Below are 16,098 nucleotides of genomic sequence, written 5' to 3' on the forward strand. Positions count from 1 at the left end.
TTATAGAGTTGGTCGACATGGTCACGTGCAAGAGAACCAGAGAAAAAGATGCTCTCATTGGTTTGGCATTCGATTCTTTGCATATGCGACAAAGTCAACGTAAGTCGAAGACAATATTCTACGTCTGTCATTGCTCGATAAAGGAACGCCCTACTGACCTAAGCCCACAGAAAACACAAAATAAAGCTTGACTTCCCGCTTGACGTACCCTCTTTTCGCTCAAGACAACTCTCGTTCTTATCAGAAAGCCGCAAAGATGCCGCTAGACACCTCGACGACATACCCTCTGACGCGGCTTCGTCTTGATGGCCGTCGCTGGAATGAACTCCGCCTGCTCCAAGCTCAGATCTCAACCAACCCCGCCAGCTCGGGCTCCTCATACTTGTCCATGGGCAACACATCAATCATGTGCTCTGTCCACGGCCCTGCCGAGGGTCGCCGAGGAGATAGTGGTGCTGCAGGAAGTGGCCATGCAGTTGTGGAGGTGGATGTCAACGTCGCTGGGTTTGCCGGCGTAGATCGCAAGCGGAGAGCCGGTGGAAGTGATAGGTATGCACCCTCTTACGCTTCCCCATTGCACCTTCCTGCTATAGGGAAATAGTCACAGTAGCACCAGACTAGATACAACCAATGCTAATCTCCTGGGGACTACAGACAATCAACGCGAATCGGTACAATCATCCGCTCAACCTTCCAGTCTCACCTCCACACCTACCTCTATCCCCACAGCACAATCAGCATTCATATCTCCGTTCTATCTGCCGATGGATCACTGCTCGCCGCGGCGATCAATGCCTGTACCCTAGCGCTCGTGGACGCCGGAATCCCTATGCCAGGACTACTCTGTGGCTGTACTGCAGGAATGAGTGGTAGCGCCTCTACACCGCGTGACCCGCGACACGACGAGCTTGACCCACTGCTGGACCTATCTCTTCCAGAAGAACAGGAACTGCCTTCGCTCACTGTTGCGACGACGACAGCGGTGCCCGTTGGCGAGAACAATATGGATGACGATGAAGAGGCAATGAAGGTGTGTGTGCTTACTATGGAGTCTAAGGTGCATGCTACGTACCTTGAGACAATGTTGGCGGTCGGGATCGATGGGTGCAGTCAGATCCGCGAGTTGTTGGAAGGTGTCATCAAAGGATCTCGGGGGTGACGCAAAAAAAAAAGAAAAATCAAAAAACAAACAAAATCAAAAAGGAGATTCAAACGGGAGAATAGTTCAAGTTGATACCCTCTGTCTTACGTTTAATGTTACCAGTTACAGCCCAAATCCGAGAATTTGCTCAAACCACCTCGCCGCTAAGTTTTTAGGGCCAAATCTATAAACCTGCTCATATTGCTCCCATTAGGGCAGAGTGACGGTGAAGTGCTCCCCTCTTCTATCTATCTCCTATTCTCTCTTCTATTCTACTCCTGCATTTATTTTGTACTGCTTCCCTTCAGTTTCAATCAACACGATACTATCTCGATCCAGTGCTCCTAAGGTCCCCAATCAACAATCAATCATGGATATGGGCGGGATGACCATGTCAACGGCCACTGCCACAGCCTCGGCAGCGATGGCCAGTGCCACCAAAGCGGACGTGGGACATAGTTGCAAAATATCGGTCCGTCTAATATCAATCGCACATTCACTACCTTGTATGGATTCAAGCTTACTCACAGTCATGATCAGATGCTTTGGAACTGGTATACAATCGACTCATGTACGCAGCCCCAGCTATAATCCCTCTGCACAAGGCTATAAAGCCAACTAAACCAACCTAGGCTTCCTCGCCAAAACATGGCACATCAGGACGCGCGGCATGTTCGCCGGCTCCTGTATTGGAGTGATCTGCCTCGTATTGAGCCTTGAGTTCCTCCGCCGTCTAGGCCGAGAATACGACTCCTTCATAGTGCGTCGAGCCCGCCTTCGAAGACTCTACATGTCGGACTCTTCTACCGCGCAATCCATCTCCAACGTCCCCCTGCGCAGCGAAGAAGACACAGACACCACCAAGCCGCCCGGCAACTGCTGCGGCGGCAACGCAGAGATCGACGCTAGGTCCTCCGCAGACGACGACATCATCACTCCTGTGTCGGGTGCTCCCCAGAACGGAGTGTCGAAAAATAAGGCTTCTGTCTCTGCTGCTGCGCCGGCTAATTGCATTCGGGATGTCGGCGGCCAGAGACAGGATGCTTTGCTTGCCCCGTATCGTCCGTCGCTTGTTGAGCATTCTCTGCGCTCGCTGCTGCATATGACGCAGTTTGCTGTTGCGTACATCATCATGCTGCTCGCTATGTACTTCAATGGGTATATCATCATCTGTATCTTCATTGGTGCCTTCCTGGGCGCGTTCATCTTCTCCTGGGAGCCGGTGGACTTGAATAAGGAGTAAGTTGTTTCGTTCAACTACTATACTTTCACCAGGGCTAACATGGCTTCTTTCTTCTTCAGGTCAGATGCTACGTCTGTCACTAAGTGCTGTGGTTAAATGCCTGGGCATGGTGTGTTGTCTTGACTTGCGTTCCAATTACGATTTGATTCTACACCAGCATCTCTGGATGCGTCTGATATCCCCGGTATTTGTTTTCTCTGTCTCGAAATGGCAGAGGGTAATATGCACTTGCTTGTGTCCACAATTATTCCTCCTTGTTTCTGTTCTTGTCTTTTGTTCTCACCTGTAATGCCATGACGTATGAACCATCTCTTCTATCTCGATTACTCTCTACTCAATTGCCCTCTCACAATAAATGAAACAGACTTACAGTAGAGTATGCATCACCCATTACTAATATCATCTGACTACCAAGGTACTAGGTTATCTATTGGAGGCGGTGGAAACGTTTTCCGCTAAAAAAAAAAAACCTGCCGCACGCGGGGTAAGGTGATGTAGTTAGCCGCAGACCCCGCCGAGTGATCGAACCACCACACCATACGTGGGGTTCTTTGCTGGGAGAAGACCTGGGAAGGAATGGCAATAGGAGCACCTGGATGATTTCGTGCTTTGCCGTGGATTGACTCGAAATATGTTTAGGTTGACATGCAGGTTTTAGGAGCTTGGCTCAAAGGTAATATCTAGAAAAGTCGCTCTTACAAAACTACTAATCCTCAAATTGAACATTAAGTCCCCACGACAGATAGGAATGTATGAGCTAGCTTGGTAGAAACTTTAGATTACAAGGCGCAAAAGGGAAAGCCACCTATGCTAGTCCCACGCCGCACTAGAGCGTTGGGAAAGAAGCAAGTCCATGACGAAAAGAAAGACGTTCATCCTCCCAACACCCAACTAAATCTCCAGAATGAGCTTTTTAGTTGCCACCGCAGTTGACGATGGTGGGCTTGACAGCGGAGCGGATGGAGCCGGAGGAGGAGCCGAGGGCCTCGATCTCCTTGACAACCTTCAGGGACTCATTATCAGCGACCTCGCCGAAGACGACGTGCTTGCCATCGAGCCACGAGGTGGCAACAGTGGTGATGAAGAACTGGGAGCCGTTTCTAGAAAAGAGGGAAACGGTCAGTATGGTTCTCTGGATGTAGACCAGCCGGGATACAAGACTGAGACTTACGTGTTGGGGCCAGCGTTGGCCATGGACAGAAGACCAGGGCGGGTGTGCTTGTGGACGAAGTTCTCATCGGGGAACTTCTCGCCGTAGATGGAGCGGCCACCGGTACCCTATTCCGGTAAAATCAAAATCAGATACCGAGCATTAGGCGGTTGTCAGGATTAGAAAACTTACGTTGCCACGGGTGAAGTCACCACCCTGGAGCATGAACTGGGGGATGACACGGTGGAAGGAAGAGCCCTTGTAGCCCTCACCCTGCTTGGCGTTGCAAAGCTCAGCGAAGTTCTTGGCAGTCTTAGGGACCTCGTCGGGGTAGAGCTTGAAGTTGATGCGGCCAATCTTGGCTAATGAGGAGTTAGCATCAATTTCAATTCCAATTACTGAGACATGATGTGAAACCTCCAAGCTTTGATGCTAGCATTGAAAGCTGAAGGTTGGAGACAGCAAGGTGAGGCTGGAGCGCGGAGGCAAAAACTCCCTGCCCCGCCGGAAACGAGAATAACAGGAAAACTTACGGGTAGAGGAGCCAGCAGGGGCGTACTGGACCTCGAAGAAAGCGGTAGTGTTGGGGGTGGACATAGCGGCGGTTGATGAAGCGAAAGATCGGGCAGCGGGGTGGAAAGAAGTGCAATTGAAGAGGGAAGAAGAGAAGAGGGAAGAAGGTGGGGTTATTGACCTCAGTCGGCAGAACATGGTGAGGGGCAGGGCGGAGCGGGTGAACTCGGGTGCCGGGCTACTTTGGGGTTAGCTTGCTGGGGTTGACTTAAAGACCACTTGTGCAGTTTCTGCCTGAGGCTCCACTTTGGAGCTTCTCCAGACTTCCAAGGGGGAAAACATCACTGCCTCTGTTGCCTAATGATGTCTCCGAAAGAGTCTGAAGCAAAGTGGATATTTTCTCTATCCTTCAGATGAAAAGGGACCAATCGCACTTACAAAGGATATAGATGATGAGGAATGCGAATTAAAGAAGTAGAAAGAAGGAAAAAAACGAAGCTCAACGCCAAAAGGCGTCTAGAGCTCCGAGATTATGTAATGTCTTCCGGGATATCCCTTCCGAACTAGCAATCTTGGCTACAAGAAGACATGCATCTTTCGAGGGGGAAACTTGCATTGATTTATTGGTATAGTCATTATGTTGAAGATGTACAGGGTACTTTCATTTTGTATGCATCCAAATGCAAAGAAATGATAGCCCGACACCAGCAAGCGGTCGTGAGATAAAATAAAGAGGCACGAATCAACATGAAATCAGGCCGAAAAACCTAGATGATCAATACAAAAGGGCTAAAATAAAGTACAAAGAATAGGAAAATATAGGAGAAATGACAAAGGGGCAGGAAAGCCCATAAATGCCACACATGTCGGGACATCGTTTCGACATTGTCCGCTCGTTGCCATAGATAAATAGTCGCTGAAAAGCAAGGGGCAAAGAGGAAGGAATATAAAGAAGAATTTGAGGGGAAAGAAAGACAAAATGAGTAGCTCCGAGTTCACCTGATGAAAAACAATACTTCGGTTAAGCTCATTTACCGGAAGTCATCTTCCTCGCCAGTAGCCACCGATGTAGCCTCAAGCCGCTGAACGAGGTCTTTGATCTGCCGAGCGATCTCAAATGCAATGGGAGGCAGTTTGTTCGTGAGCTCATGCAATTGCTCCGGGGTGGTGGCGTCTTGGCCCTCACCGGCAGTGGCCGCCAACCGGCCGCGACACTGGTCCAATGCCGCGATGACTGGTTCAGATGTCTGCCGCAAAGTGATGTCTCCGCTGCGTTCGCGCATCAACTGCTCTGTAGCGGATACCACATTCGCAACAACGTTCGAAATGGCAGATACGTGCGTCTGAACAGTTTGCAGGTTGTCCTCGGCTCGGATACTGGCCACCAAAGCCTGGATTTGTTGGACCATGCCATCGGTCTGGTCCTCGACATAGAGCTAGGATCATCCGTCAGTAAATCATTCGTTGAGCGGTATTATCTTTCTCCGGTCGACCCACCTTAAGTTCCAACACCTCATGATCTTCTTGCACATGCCCCCAGCCATGATTGAGGTCATTAGTCGCGCCATTCTGCGCAGGGTACTGAGAGTCATCTGGACGACTAATAGCACTGTAGACGGAGTTATTGCTCATCCGCTTTTGACTGCCAGATGTACCAAAATAGTCGGGGAATTGGTCTTGAGGTACATCCACCTCATAATCTTCATCCTCCAGCTCATCTATAGGCGATGCCTGGATCTTCACCACCCGTATCAGGTCAACAATAGCGGTGCAAAGATGTGAGGCCGCTGCATCAAGGAGCGACACCGGGGATAAACCACCAGAGCTAGCGAAGTTGCGGGTAGCGGTGATCATGTTGTTTGCTGTCGTAGACACCTGGCCCTTGACCTTTGCGCGCAGAGCAGCCGACCCATCCACCGGGATCGAGGAATACTCCACGTCCTGCAGAATATGGCGAACTGTTACAATGACCATCTTAATGTGTTGGAGCACCACATGCGATTCCTCGAAACGCGCAACTCGCAGGAGCTCGTCCACAGATACCTGGAACTTAGTAACATGGATATCTTTGACCAACCCGTCGGCTTGCACCAACTCATGCTCTTTGGCGACAAGACTTGCGTCGGGCCGCGAGTCGGCGAAACCACCAGAGGACGTGCGAAGATGCCGCAGCTGCGCCTTGACCTTGGCATAACGATGCTTCCATTCGTTGGCATCTGCCTCGAGTCTGTGCACCTCATGCGAGAGCTGTTCTTCGCGCTCCCAATTAGACTGACTCTCGGCTGAAAGAGTCTTCATTTCCGTCAGGAAAGCCGCTGCCTCGCGGCGGACCTCGTCGGTCACCTGTTTCTGCTGCTGCAACTCTGCCTGCAAGTTCTGGTGCTGAGTCTCTAGATCAACATAGCGCGCTTGTAGACCCGCATCATCGACACCCCGGGAAGAGTCATTAAGCTGACTGCGAAGATCTCGTTCCACAGTCTCGTGCTCGGTTCTAACCCGCTCAAGCTCTAGCTGAAGCGAGCTGTTGAGATCCTCGGCTTTTGATACCTTACTCTCAAGATCATGTCGTAACTCGTCCCACTCCTGGCGTTCGTTATGACTGATCCCGGAAGAATCTGCATCTTGTGATGACTGGGCCAACTCTTCATCCTTGGCGCGGACTAATTCTTCCAACTTTTCGATCTTATCTTGGAGAACCGATACTTGTGTCTGGCTTTCTAATAACAATCTCCGCTCACTCTCACCCAAGGTCGTTGTAGTACCCCGTCGGCTCAGAGCATCTAGAGCGAACGCATCACTCCGAGCATCATCCTCATCATCTGGCCCCATATCATCGCTATCCTCGACCATCGTGCTCTTATTCGGGACCATAGTATTGCTCTGGAAAGACCGAGGAAACGGTCCATCGCCATTTATACTCGGTGGGCCCCCAAGAGAGCCAGCACGCGGAGGAAACGGACTGCCTGGGGGACCACCAGACGGGTACCCGCGGCCCATATGCGGGGGAGGACCCCGAGCAGACTGTTGCGAGGTGCGAGCGCTACCAGGGCCCATATTGGGAGGCGGTCGGGCGCGGTAATCTCGGCTGGTGAAATGCGGGAAGCGGCGCTCCAGCTCACAGAAGACATCGGTCGCCAAATCTCGGAAGCGCACGTGGTGGAGCGCAGCAAGCTTTTGGCGGGCATGGTTGCGCTTTTCGTGGAAGTCGCTTCGAGCGGGGAGATAAGGAGGCACGTCCGTACGAGGTGGCCGTCCAGGAGGCGGCGAGGCCTGCTGTCGCCGGATCAATTCGTCGTAAACATCGGTGGAAAGTTCATGGAACTGGGTTGGCGATAGCCGCAGCAGTTTATCTCGGGCTTTATTCGACTTGCCACGGTCGTCGCGGGCTGTGCCATTCAGGAATCTTTTCAGGACCACGTAGTGCTGGCCCAGGATCTCCTCCATCTGACGATAGCGTCTTCCATCGCGCGGGCCGTCTCCTAGTGTCCCGGAACTGGATCTTGCGGCGACTGAGCTGGGCGGGGATGGGTTACCGCTTCGGATGGAGGGTGATATCGAAGGAGGTGGCCCACTGGGACTTAGCGGTACGCTCGGGACGCCGGAGGTCGGAGGTGTGGCTAGGTTGGCTCGCGATGATGGTGAGAATGGCCCGTCCGACTTTCCATACTGATTTAGTCCCGACCATTCGCTACCATCAACAGAGACAGGCGACATGGCTCCCGAACCCCCATGCATATCAGGCTCAAACTGGGGGTGTTCTGATTTCTCACTATTGAATATTCACACTCGCTGTCCGACGGGGCCAGCTGTCACAGATAATCGATAAAGGCATTCACTTCGTCACGGTAAAAAAAACGAAATCCCCTGTATTTCTCCACTAAGATCCCAATCTGAGACAATGTAACCGGAGGTAGGTGAGGAGTCGTGATTCGCCACGAGGGAGTCGTAAATAGTCGAAGAATACGAACAGCGAAAGCACCAGATCCGAAAGAGTGAAGGACTGGACTGATATGGTGGAAAAGGGACAAACCGAAAGTGCGAAAGTGGTTTTAGTAACTGAACTCTCCGCAGTTCCCTTACGGCAATACCAGTCTGTTACTTCGAGTTCCTTACTCCCCGGGGCCGTACAGTATTAGCGCTACTATATGTATGCATCTACAGGGATTTATGCGTGAGGGTATGATCTCAGATCTGATGCGCATTATTTTTCTTTCCTTTTTTTTATGTATTCCTTTTACTTGGCTGACTGCATAACCCCAGGAACATCGTTTTCCTAAAGCTTGATCAATAATAAGATCACTAGTCAAGTCGAAAAGTGGCTATACTCGTATATGATACTTGTATTCTATACCTCTCCCTGCCAAGGCCACGGGCCAGGGGAACTCCCAGCATACTACATAGTTACTACTTCGTACACATCTATGTACTAGAATGTATCGAGGAATTACATATCTATAAGTAATGTAGCTAACTTTAAACATGTTCAATAAAATCATATCCAGACATTGACCTTGACATATCTACATGGACTTACCTTCTACTCCGTATATCAAATTTAATAATAGAACCATCCAAATGAGAAGAATTCAGGAGTTGACGATTCTAGGCCCTTGCCTTGCCCCATAATTTTGTACACCGTATAATTTTGTATGTTGTATGTTGTAACCGACAGTCCACGGGTCCCACCTTGTATTATTTGAGAACTAGGCCTGGAAAACAAATAAATTCTTTCGGTCATATCTATGGGAATGGGAAGTGTAAAATGTAAAAAAAAATGCCGAAACAACTAAGTACACAATGTGGAACAGCTTCAATACACGCATGAATGCTTTGAAGCATTGGTTATAGTGCTCCCAAGGGAGATGCCTTCAGTATGCCTCATTTGGATCTTGCTGATCCCCTGGCATCGAATGATTCTTCAATACCGGCCTGTCCGGAGACCGGATAGCGTCAGTAATTGAATTTTTTTTTTTTTTTTTACTGTCAGTTGAGATGGTCTCCCATTATAATGCAGAGGCAAAGACAAGGCGAGCGGTAGGTACGCCAAAGAGTCTTGAAAGTGAATGGTATCGGAAGAATCATGGGTCGTAGCCACACATTTACATTGGCCTACAGCTGCGGGCCAGGAGGAGTGAGTCATGTCATCGTTTATTTGGAGGTCATGGAAAGGCCACGGGTGGCGCTAACGGCAGAAGACACGGGGGTTGAGGACCGTGTGGGAGCTGCGCTACGGTTGTGGGCCATGTGTGCCTTGACGAGATGACCGGCGGCGAGCGCAGAGCAGAGACTGAGCTCACCGGCGAGAACGGAGGCAGCAATGATACGAGACAACTGGCGTGCGTTTTCGCCGGGGTAAGTCGAGTGAGCACCGCGGACACCCAGGAGATCCAGCATAGCACCTTGCGCTTCAAGGATAGTGCCACCGCCAATGGTGCCTACCTCAATGGAAGGCATAGACACAGCGATCTGGAGGTTGCCATTGTTGCTGTTGAGGAAATCATTATTAGCATCTCAATGGTCAAAAAGTGGCGGATGATAAAGCTTACTTCTTCATGGTTGTGATACAGCTGCTGCTCTCAACGTTCTGGGCCGGATCCTGACCAGTGGCCAGGAAAATGGCAGACACGATGTTAGAAGCATGAGCGTTGAAGCCACCCAAGCTGCCCGCCATCGCACTTCCGATCAAATTCTTGCTGACGTTCAGCTCAACCAGTGCGTCGACGTCGCTCTTAAGGACACTCTTGACAATATGGCCAGGAATGATAGCCTCTGCCACGACGGACTTACCACGGCCATCAGTCCAGTTGATAGCAGCAGACTTCTTATCTGTGCAGAAGTTACCAGAAAGCGAAATGATGGACATGTCATCGAAACCACACTCCTTATGCATAACGTCCAGTGCCTTCTCGCAGCCTTTAGAGATCATGTTCATACCCATGGCATCACCAGTGGTAGTCTTGAAGCGGATATACAGGTAGGTTCCGGCAAGGGCAGTCTTGATGCTCTGCAGACGGGCAAAGCGACTGGTCGAGTTGAAAGCTGTTGTCATGATACTCCGGCCTTCCTCGGAATCGATCCAAACCTTAGCAGCGGCAGCCCGGGCCAAGGTTGGGAAAGTTACACAAGGACCACGAGTCATACCATCACCGGTCAGCACAGTCACTGCACCACCACCGGCGTTGATTGCCTTGGAGCCACGACTTGTACTAGCCACCAAGACACCTTCGGTAGTAGCCATGGGGATAAAGTAATTTTGTCCATCGATATTGAGAGGACCAGCGACACCAACAGGAAGGGGCAAGTATCCGATAACGTTTTCACAGCAAGCACCGTGGACAAGGCCATAGTTGTAATTCAGGTAGGGGAGCTTGGAGTTTTCCAAAACGGAAGTGATAGCAGAGGTAGTAGGAGTCCGGGAGACCACAGATCTGCGGATCTTCACAGCACGAGTAAAGGCATCAACACGACTCATCAAGTTCTCATCCTCCATAGACTTTTCCAGCGCGTAACCTGGAAGCTTGCCGCGGAGGGAAAGATCGATCAGCTCCTCATCGGTAAGCAAGGGCGCACGCTTTGCCCTGAGCAGAGACTCGCATTCTTCGACGCTCCTTCTTGACTGTTGTTCATTTGGTTCAAACTTGGGGTAGACCTTCGGTGCGATCACAGGCTCGGGAAGGGTCTCAGGGTCCTTGATACTCCAACGGGCAGCATTGAAAAGATATCCGTTAAGGATGATGCTGAGAGTCAAAGCGGCGATGATCCATTTGCTGATGACAGGGTCTTCGACGCTCTTGAGCAGACTTTCGAGAACCTTGCCACCCACGGCATCCAAGAACTGATCAGTGTACTCGATGTCAAACGAACCAGAGTCGGTAAGAGCTGCGTAGTGAACTGAGGGGTACTCCAACTTGTACTTGATCGGCGAAAGGATGGTAACAATAGTCTCCTGCTTCTGGCTCTTGGCAGCCACGTACACACTATCCAGGCCATTCTCTGCCACTTTGAAAGGATCGATGGGGGTAGGAGACAGGACGTTGGAGAAACGCGAGAGCAGGCCACCGTTGCCGGTGTTCCGGAAAGGAATGGCTGACATGTTCACGACATTGATCAAAATCAAACCACCAACCATGATAATCTTGAACCGGCGCACATTGCTCGACTTGATCTTGCGGCCAAAGATGCTGGTGTCCGCCTCGCCAGATCTGGCGTTAGGCCAGTCGTTGCTAGAAGCGACATTCTCGGCAACGGTGTGGGTAATGCCATCTTCTTCTAAGGCCTTGCGAAGTGCCACGTGACGCTTTATCCGAGTGATCTCGAGCTTGATGCAGAGAATGGTGGTATAGAAGGTGAAGAGAAGCACGCAGTCAAAGAACAAGATCAAAGCTGCGAGGAAGCAGAACTGCTGGAGTCCACCCTGGACGCCAGATGCCGCACCCAAAGCCAATAGACCAATCTCAATGCAGTAGTGCTGAACGATCTCGTAACCTTGGTCCTTAATCGCAGCTGCGATAGAGTCCTGGATGGACCTCGGTGTGCTCGATGCCAGCGGGCGAGGGGCAGCGCCGGGAAGAGGTCGGCGATTGTCCACGGAAGCTTTCAGGACGGCCCGAGTGAACATAATCGGCTTCTCAAATCCAATGGTGACAACCAAGAATGGAAGACCTTCAGACAGCAAGAGGAGGTTGATAGGCACGCCCAGCCTAGTGGTCACGTGTAGTCCAAAAAGGAATGCAAAGGTGCCAGAGAGGAGCACGGTAGCCCCAAGCCAAAAGTTGGAGCCCAATCGTCGCATGGAGAAGAAGAGTGAGACGAAACTCAGGTGCATCGAGAGGTAGCCAAGAGCCATGATAACAATGTCAATGGTTTCCGCGTGCTTGATCAGATCCACAAAGGAATTCCATGAATCCGCGATCCAGAGCTTTACAGCTCTGCGGGATCCGTGGACCGGGCCACGAGCAGCTCTCATGATCCATTTCTTGGATTCCACCTCATTCCCATCCGTGGGTGGGGCAGGGATCTCCTGCACAGCTCTCAAAAGTTCGGAGACTTGTTCAAAGGGCACGGTGTAAACCAGGGAAGCGTCATGAGTAAAATGCGAGAAGAGGTTCGGGGTGTACGGTACCGAGTTGGCGGAGATATCGGCAGGAATCGGGACATCATCAGCTGCCGGGGCAGTTGAATCAGAGTTGGTGGAATCAGGGAAGATGAGGGTCGTCAGAGCCAGGTGCTGGGCAGCAGGCTTCTTATTCTAACATTTCATTGAGTCAGTATATCATTCTCGACGCCCAAGAAGAACGGTGGGGTGAAATGGGCTCACCTGGGGGTCAGTCCACGCATCTTCCGCCTGCCACTTCCAGGAAGTTGATTCTCCGAGTCGCAGATTTCGACTTCCCTGGAGAAGGGCATCGGTGTCGACCTGTCCCGCGACACTTAACGAGTCTTTCGGGGTATCAAGCAGGCTGCCTTCGAGCAGACCCACATAGGTAGTGCTGGCAAGGATGGCGATCACCACAAGAGTGTGAATAGGGTGCACACAGGCCCGGTGAGAAATAAACTGGAGGCCTGACACAACTTGACGCCGGATCCAGCTGGGTTGAGTATTCTGCTCTTCCTCGTTTGAGCGAAGGCGTTTGGTGATGAACGAGGTAGCCATGTTGACTAGTCGCGGAGGAAGCGGTGAGGACGTCTGTTGAAGGCGTTGTGTTTAAGACGGTCCGCAAGGACCAGAACCTGCGAGGAAAGCCGTCGTGGGATGATGTTTTACACCAAAACCAATCCTGAGGAGAAAATCTTTGAATTAAGATCTAATTCTAGGAGCGCATATGGGCTGCACAAGTCGATGTTGACTGGACAGGATTCCGGGCTACTGTTTTTTTCTTCTCTTAGTTGCAGAAACCAAGGTCCAAACCAAAAAAATAATACGTACCGAGGGGAGAAGTAAAGAAAGCTCAAGGCACAGCCCTTGGAATCGGAGGTCGTAAAGGGAAAAAAAAGCAAGGGCCCCCTGAAGCTGAAATAATAGGTGCCCGAGACCGCTGGAATTAAGTATCGCCGACAACGGGGTCGCCAAGACTTCAGCTAGTGGAGAATTGGTCGGGTTTCCAGCGAGGCGATTTATTATTGGAGAATCTTGGTATTTTATAACGAGAACAAAGAATAAATAATAAATAATAGAAGCGTTAGGAACCTTGGAAGAATGGGCAGAACAATAATATGCCGGATCCTCGAGTCAAGCTGACATGGAGGGGAAATTCCACGATTACGATCCAGGCTGCAATATTTCATAAAGAACTACATATAGCGGAATGGCTTGAAGAGGGTGATATGGAGGAATAACATAGTATTTGTAAATGGCAATTCAAGTCCGCGGGTGATGCAGTAGACCCTTTAGAGAAAATTCCCACCGAACAAAAGCCCAAGTAGGTAGGTACCGAGTGCCTACAACAGACAAAGTACAAAGTACAACCCAAGGAATTGGAGCTATTGAATGCACAGGCATTTGTTTATATTTACGCCGATCCTTTAACTATAGTCATGGGACATGGGACACAGCATACCATGTTGCACACTATACATAGTGAATTGAATTAGGAATCTTTAGGAAGACATTCAATCTATATTGCTCAAATCTTGACATCTTTACGTGATACAAAACAGAATGTGGGAGAGAAGCAACAAAGGCTCCACTCGTTTTGTTCAGGGTTATTAGCCCTGTATTATTCAAATGAGGTTTTGTTCCGTCCACGTCAGCCACATTTCCCTTAGTCTGAAGAGGGAAGTCGAGGGATATACGGAGGACTGGGCATCCAATCTGCGAGTCCATGTCAGAAAAAGAGTCCACCCAATTTCTCTCATACCAGTGAGATGGAATCCACCCGGTGGAGCTACGGAGAAATCTGATAAAAATCTGATAAAAATCTGATAACTCGGAGTCAAATCATCTTCTCGGATTGACCCGGTGCAGACTCCATATATCCATAATAAACTCGGTAACCGAGCTTGCCAAGTGAAAAAGAGAAAAAGATTAGATCGTTGACTTGGTAAATGCCGAGTTACTCCGGTCTTGGGAATGTGCAGAACTTCTCACTTTCTGAGGTGCCTTGGGTGCCTTGGGTGGCCTCAAGTGGCTTTCCTATGGTATTGGTGCTCTCTGATGCTTGTTGGTACTCCCCTTTTGCTGCTTTTTTGATCACCAAGTGAACCCCATGGACTGGGCCCTAAGCCAGGGGTCGCCGGGTGGCACCTCCTGAAACCTGGGCCTGGGGGGCATCTGGGCACTCCCCATTCATTATGTAAGCCTGTAGTTGGGATTGTCCTGTATTTTGATCAGCGTGTTCGCAATCGTATTAGTAGATTACAATGTCAGGGTCAGCCTGCGACAATCATGTGCTCATAGATTTGGGAACAACCAACTGCCATAAGGGGTGGTCATGATAAAGGGGGACAAGAACAAATGAAACAGACATTACCAGCTACCTATAAGCGACCACTCGGGGTGGTGACGCATACGGGTTATAGTTTGCTGAGCGTTGACGAACCAAAGTCTGTCCTAATGTGACCTACTGTAGGGGGTAGCCTAGGTTATTTTGCTGAGCGAACAGCAAAATAATAGAGTCGTTCAGGCAAGGGAATACTAGGCCTAACGTAATTCCCGGTCGAGCTGCGCACCCGGGCGAGCTGCGCAGCCCAGAACACATAGTAAAAGCGACAAATTACAACATGATATTTCAACAACCAACGCTCTTTTTTAATTTTATTACTCGCCGATAGCAATTGATAAGCATTTGTAGTATCATATATCAGTTTTGAATAAATCGAGAACTTGCATTATTATGGTATCGAAAAATACGTCGCTGAACCCTAGAAATATATATATCTCAGTCACTAATTTATTAAATCCCTTTAAACTCCAGTAAGTAGCTAGATATCAGATAAAAAGCATTAGACTAGAAGGAAAAGCTCATATAGACAACCGTTGTTGAAATATCATGTTGTAATTTATCGCTTTTACTACAGTGGCGTTGCATGAGTATTTGTACCCCGGTACCTCTACCATTGACCGCTCTGTGAATACCGCCTGCCTATTCCTATTATTATAGGAGCCACCCGCATAGTGCGACTGGCTGGGAGTGAGTACGAAGTTTTTCCGGCAGAAAATAGGGCCCCCCCCCGAAGTACTGGGGTGCAAATACTCATGAAACATGACTGTATGTGTTCTGGGCTGCGCAGCTCGGCCGGGAATTACGTTACCCTAAATTAGGCGGCCATTGCGTAGCCACCCTTTAACCAAGTAAACAATCAACCAATTAAATAATTAAATAATTAAACCGCGGTATAGCCACTATGCCGGCTGCAGGCCATTTAAGCAAGTAAGCAAGCAAGTAAGCAAGCAAGTAAGCAAGTAACTAAGTAGGTAAGCAAGCAAGTAAGCAAGTAAGCAAGTAAGCAAGTAACTAAGTAACTAATTGAGCAAGTAAGAAAATAAGTAAACCGTGGCGTAGCCGCTACACCGGCTGCAGCCCATTTAAGCAAGTAAGTAAATAAGCAGATAGGCCTACCCCTACCGCCTACCCCTAGGGTCCTACCCCCCTAGGGGTGGGGGGTGGGGGGTAGGTTCGAATGCCTAAAGGCTTATATAACCTAGGCTACCCCCTATATGTAGTAGGTCACATTAGGACAGACTTTGATTCGTCTACGCTCAGCAAACTATAACCCGTATGCGTCACCACCCCGAGTGGTCGTTTACAGGTAGCTGGTATACTCTATATAAGCCTTTAGGCATTCGAACCTACCCCACCCCCCACACCCCCCCCTAGGGGGTAGGCGGTAGGGGCAGGCTTATCTGCTTATTTACTTAGTTACTTACTCGTATAACTAGTTAACTAGTATTCCCTTGCCTGAACGACTCTACGAGGGATCTCGCCGGCCTGCGGCCGCGAGATAGTTGTGCAGAACGAAACGACTAACTGCTCTTTTTTCATGCCGCCATATGTAAATAAACAATGTAAACAGTGTAAATAAAATAAATAGGTAGGGTCTTATAGCTGAGAG

The 16,098-nt window shown here is 49.8% G+C and overlaps 5 protein-coding genes across 5 annotated transcripts; 2 read left to right on the forward strand and 3 right to left on the reverse strand.

Moving 5' to 3' along the window:
* Positions 1-256: 256 nt before the first annotated feature.
* Positions 257-1,159, forward strand: LCP9604111_5134 (exosome non-catalytic core subunit SKI6; the record flags this gene model as incomplete). Its single annotated transcript, XM_039072911.1, has 2 exons — positions 257-549; positions 655-1,159. 2 exons carry the CDS (start codon positions 257-259, stop codon positions 1,157-1,159), a joined length of 798 nt encoding a protein of 265 aa, XP_038929105.1.
* Positions 1,160-1,511: 352 nt separating this feature from the next.
* Positions 1,512-2,480, forward strand: LCP9604111_5135 (high-affinity Cu transporter CTR3; the record flags this gene model as incomplete). Its single annotated transcript, XM_039072912.1, has 4 exons — positions 1,512-1,613; positions 1,682-1,712; positions 1,774-2,380; positions 2,444-2,480. The coding sequence occupies 4 exons, from the start codon at positions 1,512-1,514 to the stop codon at positions 2,478-2,480; spliced, it is 777 nt and encodes a 258-aa protein (XP_038929106.1).
* An 817-nt stretch (positions 2,481-3,297) lies between these two features.
* Positions 3,298-4,131, reverse strand: cyp4 (peptidyl-prolyl cis-trans isomerase; the record flags this gene model as incomplete). Its single annotated transcript, XM_039072913.1, has 4 exons — positions 3,298-3,484; positions 3,556-3,662; positions 3,727-3,896; positions 4,068-4,131. The coding sequence occupies 4 exons, from the start codon at positions 4,129-4,131 to the stop codon at positions 3,298-3,300; spliced, it is 528 nt and encodes a 175-aa protein (XP_038929107.1).
* A 947-nt stretch (positions 4,132-5,078) lies between these two features.
* On the reverse strand, positions 5,079-7,782 carry LCP9604111_5137 (putative cell polarity protein; the record flags this gene model as incomplete). Its single annotated transcript, XM_039072914.1, has 2 exons — positions 5,079-5,483; positions 5,545-7,782. The coding sequence occupies 2 exons, from the start codon at positions 7,780-7,782 to the stop codon at positions 5,079-5,081; spliced, it is 2,643 nt and encodes an 880-aa protein (XP_038929108.1).
* Positions 7,783-9,195: 1,413 nt separating this feature from the next.
* Positions 9,196-12,700, reverse strand: hmg1 (HMG-CoA reductase; the record flags this gene model as incomplete). Its single annotated transcript, XM_039072915.1, has 3 exons — positions 9,196-9,532; positions 9,594-12,295; positions 12,365-12,700. The coding sequence occupies 3 exons, from the start codon at positions 12,698-12,700 to the stop codon at positions 9,196-9,198; spliced, it is 3,375 nt and encodes a 1,124-aa protein (XP_038929109.1).
* Between the last annotated feature and the right edge of the window lie 3,398 nt (positions 12,701-16,098).

The sequence above is a fragment of the Penicillium roqueforti genome, assembly GCF_015533775.1.
Source record: "Penicillium roqueforti strain LCP96 04111 chromosome Unknown scaffold_11, whole genome shotgun sequence".
NCBI lineage: Eukaryota > Fungi > Ascomycota > Eurotiomycetes > Eurotiales > Aspergillaceae > Penicillium > Penicillium roqueforti.